Here is a 6,922-nt window from a genome sequence, read left to right as displayed (position 1 = left end):
GTGGCGTGCCTTAAAAACTATTACCAAATATTGTTTTCAATTACAATTTGAAACAAATTTTATTGATTGGAAGGGTGTTTTTATTCCATACGAAATATTTGATTTTAATATAATATCTTATGTGTTGATTGGTCTGTTTTTGTTTAGTTTTAAGTATTGTTTTCTTTTGTATATTCTGTTTGTATGGCCAATAACTGTAATATGCCTACTTGGAAAATAAATATTTCAATTAATTTCATTTCATTTCATAAATTCGGAAGTGTTTGATGTTCCTAGCTTTCCATGTACTATTTTATATGTTCAGACACAATGCGATATTGTTCATGAATCATGAATAAAGTACTATGACTTTTATTTGCCGCTTTTCTTCTAGTGACGGAAATAGTTTGTCAGATTACATTTAAAATCCTACCACTTTACAACGTGTATAAACAGTTTTATAAATGCTAGTTTCTGAACGAAGTCTGACAATTGTCATTAGTTTGACATTTTTGACGATTTGCTTACAAATTGCAGGGCGCTGAGCTTAGTGAGCTTGCTCCTGTACTAATAAAGAATAAAACATAATTTGCACGTATTGCAAATAATTGTTTATACATAGTGGATAAATAGGTTAGGCTTTTCAGACGAAACTAATGTGAATAATTAAGGATCATTGTTACAAACTTTACTATCACCTATCCTTCATTAAAATGTTACGAACCTTCGTCAGGTTGACACCGGCTTTTATTCCTATTTTAAAGAAACATAACGAAAATGATTACAATTTACTGGATCCATCCACCGACGTACCCACTACAGGATTTGATAGACTAAAAAGTATGTTTTACAGGAAGTAAGTAACTTTTATGTAACGTAACCTCTGGATTGTATTAAAGTATTCTAATAGTATGGAGTAGAGTCAAACCTTGGAAATACCTCTTGAAAATCTATCTGCTTGCAAACACGGAATACATGAAAAATTACAATGTGCTTACTGCTGCGTTTACCTTGCACACACACTTGCATTATCGTTGTTTCTACATTTCTTCTTAAAACAACAACACTATTTAAGCAATAACGTAATTTGGCTCCAATGTTAATTGTTTTAGATCATAAAATGTCTTTATTTAGAAGTTACTAGCAATCTACCATATCCTACCCTTCTGTGAGACATTTTATTGAAAAGTAAGGATCTACTCATATATCAACTGGGATTCTTTGTCAGGCATAAGTGCTTGTAGTGGCTACACTCCATGCACTCACTGGCTTATGCTTCGTTTTTTTTAGTATTAGAGAGACCTGTCAAGAATGAGATATACGGTTTTTTATCAGGCACATTCTGCGGATCAAACAGTGAATACGAGTTAATAAATATCTCATATTTGTCATCATGTTTTATTAACACATACATTACTCAGCATTGTGAACAGATAAGAAACAAAACATTGGTTAATTTATATTCTAAGATGAAAGCTAAGAATTTTAATAAATTGTGTTTGCAATTTTTCAAAGGTTGTACATTAAAAAACCTTAAGAGGCAGAGTTCTCACACTATGCTCTATTTTTATTAAATGTCACTGTCACTATCTACACCATGTACATCAGTTCTGAGAAATCAGATAAAAGAATGTTTCAAAATCAGAAAAATTGGTTTGTGTCTTATGAGGCTATACTAAACATGTTGATCCATGCTTTCAATATTTTTGTATGTTATAAAAATTCTCTACAGAAACATAATGATGTCTGTTTCAGTGAATATGATGAGGTGTCTCCAGAACTGAGGACAGTGATACAATCGGGACTGTCTGGATGCTTTGTTGGTGCGTGCATGGGAGGTTTGTCAAATCAAGAGATGCATATATTTACTTTATAGAAAATAACCAAGCTACTATATTTAAATCTACGATGGAAGCCAAGGTAATATAGTAAATTATTATTAATTTACATGTCAATTTTACACCATTGTAAGTTTAATTTTATACTACCTTACTACACTACACCTTCGGCTAACATGCGAAATAAATAGTCCAAGGCCATCGACCGGTCTGGCTCAGTCGGTAGTGACCCTGCCTGCTAAGCCGCGGTCCTGGGTTCGAATCCCGGTAAGGGCATTTATTTGTGTGATGAGCACAGATATTTGTTCCTGAGTCATGGATGTTTTCTATGTATATAAGTATGTATTTATCTATTTAAGTATGTATATCGTCGCTTAGCACCCATAGTACAAGCTTTGCTTAGTTTGGGGCTAAGTTGATCTGTGTAAGTTGTCCCCAATATATATTTATATTTATTTATATGGCCTATACGGCCTATAGGCAGGTATACCTAGCTGAGGTTTAATTGTCATCATTATAAAATTTACTATGGTTTCAGAAAAAATTGCAAGACCATGTAACATTAGCCTTTGCAAGAGGAGCATACCATTGGGGTTGGAGACTTGGAATTTTTACTGGAACATTCAGGTAACAAACTTACTGCATTGCATATAAAATTCTTTATTTTACTTATCAGATGTTAGTCTGCAAAAAAAAAGAGCAAAAATTCAAAATTGGCAACATTGTAGTGAGAAAACAGGATGACACTACAATATTTACACTCTTTGACTTCTATTATTGCTGAGGCTTAGGGCCAGTTTCATCAGCGACAGTTACAGACACATCAACTTCAGAGAGCAGAAGTCTATGGATATCCCATACAATAAATTTTACAAACCCTAAATTCTGTAACAGACCATTTGGTGCAACCAAGCCTTGGTAAAATAGGTCAAGTGCTTAAGTAACATTGTTTCAATCGTTGCTGCTTCTATTTCAGTTTGATAGCAACAACAATATCAGTGTACAAGGACCAGACCTCGATCACAGAGTACATTGTGGCTGGAGCTATCACCGGAGCCATGTATAAAATGAACTTGGGCATGGCGGCCATGATGGTTGGTGCGGGACTAGGTATTTCCTTTACATTTTACTTTTAAAGAGATATTTACCAGCAATTCCCGTCAACTTTGTACAAAAATTAAGGGAAAAGTTAAATTTGTTTTTATTATTTCCTATTTTGTTACCAAGATTTTGTTGATGAATTGAGATTTTATTAAGTTTTATTTCGTCATTAAGGTTCTCTAGTATCTATATTTTCTTAATTATAACAATTATCCTGTATATATCTTACGAAAGTCGAGTTATATTACTAAATGTTGGTAACAAAATAGGATCAATTAAAATTTGCTGATGTGGCATTGTACAAAGTTGACGGGAATTGCTGTTACATAGTTTGGCAATAGAAAAGATTTAACTTTTAAATGAACCTGAACACGCGGCGAGTGGCATTGTGTTGCTTGTCGGTTTCTTGGGTATTGTTCAATTTTTTTCCAAATAGGAAAGTATTAGTAGGTACCTAATTTAATAGCATTTTATACAATCGTGATATAATACAGAGCTTTTCAGTCCAGTACCATGTTTAGGCCACGAAGCTTGCTGAGTGGCCTAAAGTACGGTACGAGAGTGAAAAGTTCAATTATACCACCATTGAATACTTTTTCTATGAGTCATCATCTTCATCATCAATGGACGAGCAATATCATCATTCAGTTAAAATTAATGTTAATAAGGTCGTTCACCGTTGTGTCAACATCAAATCCTGGCAACTAATTGATAACGCGATAGATAGAAAAAAATGTGTTTCAGATGCAGAAAAATTTGCCGTATCGCAAATTAGTACCTATAGAAGTAAAGTGAACTGTAGTGAAATTATAGTTGACTAAGTGTCTGTGGTGTCCTAATTGACAGATTAAAGTTGACGAGTAAAAAAGTTTTAATCAAATAATTTGTGTTTTGTTTTTACAGGAGCTGTTTTAAGTACAATAGGTGGAGCAGCTATCTTGGGTATCTTGCACGTAACTGGAGTGTCCATGCGAGATATCAGGCGCGCCTTGAGTAAAATAAACGAAGCTAGGTTAGTTTTCTGAGTTTGACTAATCTTTTGCTATGTCCATCCAAGGCCATAATAATAGCGAAGCTTAACTGCATAGTATCGGTTTGTAAGATTATTACTTTTACATCACATAGTGGCCAAAAAGCATACTGGGTCCCATTTCTCGAAGCTACAAGTTACAATTTCAATTTATTGCATCAAATTAATACTTACAGTTAACCTTACGTGCTAATTAGTTTTGTATTTCTTAGGATCTAACATGCAATATACAATGTCAAGTACAGTGACGTGAAATAGTTCGTTAATGAAATAAATATTAAATTCAATTCAAATAAAACACATTACATTAGGTACATTCGACTTTAGATGTAATTTAATTTACCGATTTTATTGGCCGAGTCGCGCTGCTAAAGATAGATAATAATAAAGACAATACGATAATTCAGTTAAGCGTAAAATAACTGTTGGATGTAAATAATTACTCGTATTATAAAAGTGTTCAAGTTTAAGTATAGTTTTGAAATATCAATGTATTATTTCTAAACTAATTTACATTAAACAGATTCTGAGATTCTTCATTAAACAGATTCAATTTACAAGTCTAATATGACAAGTTGGAAAGTGACTTCCGCTTGTAACTTGTAACATTCAGTTTTGAGAAATGGGCCACTGACTGATGATAAGCAGTCACCGTCGCCTATGAATGCTTGTAACTCTTATAAGTGGCACATACACATTGCTGAGCCTTTAAAAAGCTGAACGGACCATGGGAATCTGTAACTACAAAATTTTGTGATTAATCCATACCATAAATTAAATATAACAAGATCATACCATCCCATACATTAAAATGCGACTGCTTAAGACCGCGCTTACACTCCACCACACATAGATGGCGCCACAAAAAAAATGTCTTGTAGCTTTCGATTATACTTCTTGTAGATGGCGCACAGAGAACCTCCTATAGAGTGGCAGTCTTGTATATTTGGTTCGCGATACGAGTCACCAGTGTTTGGGGTGCGAGGAGCGGGCGGGGAATGTGTTAAGCGCGCTGTGATTGGCCGTTTCAAGGACGGCGGGCAGTCGCGCCAGATGAAAAGGGACAGAAATATGACTGTCCCTCTACTGACGCGTAAGTGGCCAATGTAAGTTGACCTATGCCGGCTCTGAATAAATTATAAATATGACTTATTTGTGGAATGTAATGCCGTCTGTTTTTAAATTTGAGCTTCTTGTTACCTTTCCACACCATTTCACACTACAGGTGGACATCTTTAAGGCATCAAAATACCCTTTTCCAATTTTTTTGTGCGAAAAACACGCGCTGCTTTCGGGTCTGTTACTTGGTCGATACTGATCGGGCACGGCGAGCGCCCGCGCTTATATCAGTGCAAATACTAGGAAGGCTGGCGACCGCGAGTCGTCTTGTAATAGATGTCTATAGGGGTTGGTCTGTGAGATGGCGTTAAGTGTCACTTTTGACATAGATTTACGGCTCGGAATTGACACTTAATGCCAATTTACAAATAATCGGTGGCAACAAGGCATTTTTTGTGGCGCCACCTATGTGTGGTGGAGTGTAAGCGCGTTCGTAGGCGGTCGCATTTTAATGTATGGGATGGTATGATCTTGTTTGTTATATTTAATTTATGTCCATACTAATATTATAAATGAGTAAATGTGTGTGTCTGTTTGTCCTTTCACGGCAAAACGGAGCGACGAATTGAAGTGATTTTTTTTAATTGGAATTAGTTTAAGGGACGGGGAGTGACATAGGCTAATTTTTGTCTCTTTCTAACCCTCTACTTCCCTAAAATGAGGGATGGAAGTTTATATGGAGCATTCCGCATTTTCCAATTAAACACGAGCGAAGCCGCGAGCAAAAGCTAGTACACTATAGATCTCAATTACCTATTAATTATTTATCTGGATCCTATGTACTCTTAAAATAACCTAACCACAAAATTAAAATTTTGAAAAAACCCCCGACCGCGACCTTGTGGACCGATTTTCATGAAACATGGCAAAGAACACTCCCGACTAACACAGCTTTCAAATAAAAAAACTAAATCGAAATCGGTTCATCCATTCAGGAGCTACGATGCCACAGACAGACACACACACAGACAGACAAACAGACAGACAGACAGACGGACAGACAGACAGACAGACAGACACGTCAAACTTATAACACTCCGTCGTTTTTTCGTCGGGGGTTAAAAAGATACTTATCAAATCAAATTTAAAGTTTTATGAATGTGTAATTTATGTGCTGAAATATGGTAACTTTTCTTGTTTTCAGAGTGGATCAGTACAACCAAGCACTAGAAAAGGCGGCGGAAGAAAAAAATGACGCACTCACAAGACACCACGACTTTATAGTTGAAACTAAAGGCGAAATTAAAATAGATGATATTAATTAACAATATTTTTTAAATTACTTATAAATAATATAATTATTTAATTAACAAAAGATAGTTATGGTGAATAAATTATGTTTTTGTTACTACGTATTATAATCTCTTTATTTCTTTCAAATCTTAGTATTTATTATTAGATTATTACTGCTGCCAGGAACTAAGTTTAGTTTAAGTATGTACTCGTACAGTAGTTACTGAGCGTTTTCCACAAAACATGGTAATAATTTTTGGGTTCGTCGAACTCAGAATTTCTAACATAATTATCCTAATCTGATATTTTAAAAAATTCCAAAAAGTATAGATAAATTTTAGTTTCTAAACTACGATCCGAATGATTTTTTTTTTCTAATTGTTTAGTTTGGATGGAGCAAGGGTATTCAAATCGCTTTTGAAATCTTAAATTAGTAAATGAAAATGCAATAGTTAACTGAGTAACGTAATGCTTTAAAAACTCAAGTGGACTTTTTTTATCTAAGGAGTGATTTCGATAAAATATTATATTTAGCGAGGGTATTAAAAGTTGTGTTTTATATCTCAACTTAATAAATAGAAAATCAAAATGACAATAAAAAAATCAATATGTTCTCTAAGAT

General features: G+C 34.4%; 1 protein-coding gene across 1 annotated transcript; it reads left to right on the top strand.

The window, feature by feature from the left end:
* Nucleotides 1-518: 518 nt before the first annotated feature.
* On the top strand, nt 519-6,422 carry LOC125226362 (RPII140-upstream gene protein). The gene is given in 7 exon segments (XM_048130326.1): nt 519-835; nt 1,735-1,814; nt 1,817-1,899; nt 2,356-2,444; nt 2,794-2,927; nt 3,822-3,930; nt 6,212-6,422. Coding segments are annotated over 7 exon segments (759 nt in total). The 5' UTR covers nt 519-692; the 3' UTR covers nt 6,333-6,422.
* The last annotated feature ends 500 nt before the right edge of the window (nt 6,423-6,922 follow it).

This window comes from Leguminivora glycinivorella, chromosome 5 (assembly GCF_023078275.1).
Source record: "Leguminivora glycinivorella isolate SPB_JAAS2020 chromosome 5, LegGlyc_1.1, whole genome shotgun sequence".
NCBI classification, from domain to species: Eukaryota; Metazoa; Arthropoda; class Insecta; order Lepidoptera; family Tortricidae; genus Leguminivora; species Leguminivora glycinivorella.
This window is presented reverse-complemented; position numbering and strand designations above follow the sequence as displayed.